The sequence below is a fragment of the Cystoisospora suis genome (assembly GCF_002600585.1).
Source record: "Cystoisospora suis strain Wien I chromosome Unknown contig_4277, whole genome shotgun sequence".
Classification (NCBI taxonomy): Eukaryota; Apicomplexa; class Conoidasida; order Eucoccidiorida; family Sarcocystidae; genus Cystoisospora; species Cystoisospora suis.
In genome coordinates, this window is record NW_027157069.1 from 1 (window position 1) to 544 (window position 544).

Below are 544 nucleotides of genomic sequence, written 5' to 3' on the forward strand. Positions count from 1 at the left end.
ATCTTTCTATCTATCTCTAATCTATCTATCTATCTATCTTTAATCTATCCATCTATCTATTACTTCTCCTTTCTCTTTCTATTCTGCAGGCTTTCTCCTCGAGGACAGCAAGTCCTTACATCTTCTTCTTCCTCTCCTTCTTCTTCATTTTTCCTTTCTAAACTTCCTCGTATGGAGAGCCGAACTGTGTATTTGAAAGGTTCGCTAAGAGACTGCTGTGAGGCTTCTCTTTCTCACGGGTCTCTCTCGCAGTATCTCTTTCTGCTTCCTCCTTCTTCTTCTTCTTCTTTCTCTCTCTCCAAGGAAGGGAAAGACCAAGGAGTTAAAGAAGAGAAAGAGGAAGAGACAGAAGAAGCAGATAAAGGAGAGACAGAAGAAGTTTGTTCTGGCTTGTATGTAGAATGGTATAAAGTGGAGGATCTCTGGAATGCTTTGCATGCAGAGATTCTTACGTGGGAAATCGATCGAGTTGGCGCTATACATCGATCATCCCTGCTCCATGACGAACCTTATGTCTCAGGTATTTCTTTCTTTCTTTCTCACT

At 41.4% G+C, this 544-nt stretch overlaps 1 protein-coding gene across 1 annotated transcript in view; it reads left to right on the top strand.

Moving 5' to 3' along the window:
• The first annotated feature begins 7 nt into the window (after positions 1 to 7).
• Positions 8 to 544, top strand: part of CSUI_007898 (uncharacterized protein) — a 2,474-nt gene continuing 1,937 nt past the window's right edge. The window contains exon 1 of the mRNA XM_068068041.1: positions 8 to 520. Coding sequence (XP_067919983.1) covers positions 172 to 520 — 349 coding nt within the window. The 5' untranslated portion in view covers positions 8 to 171. The remainder of the gene's footprint in view (positions 521 to 544) is intronic.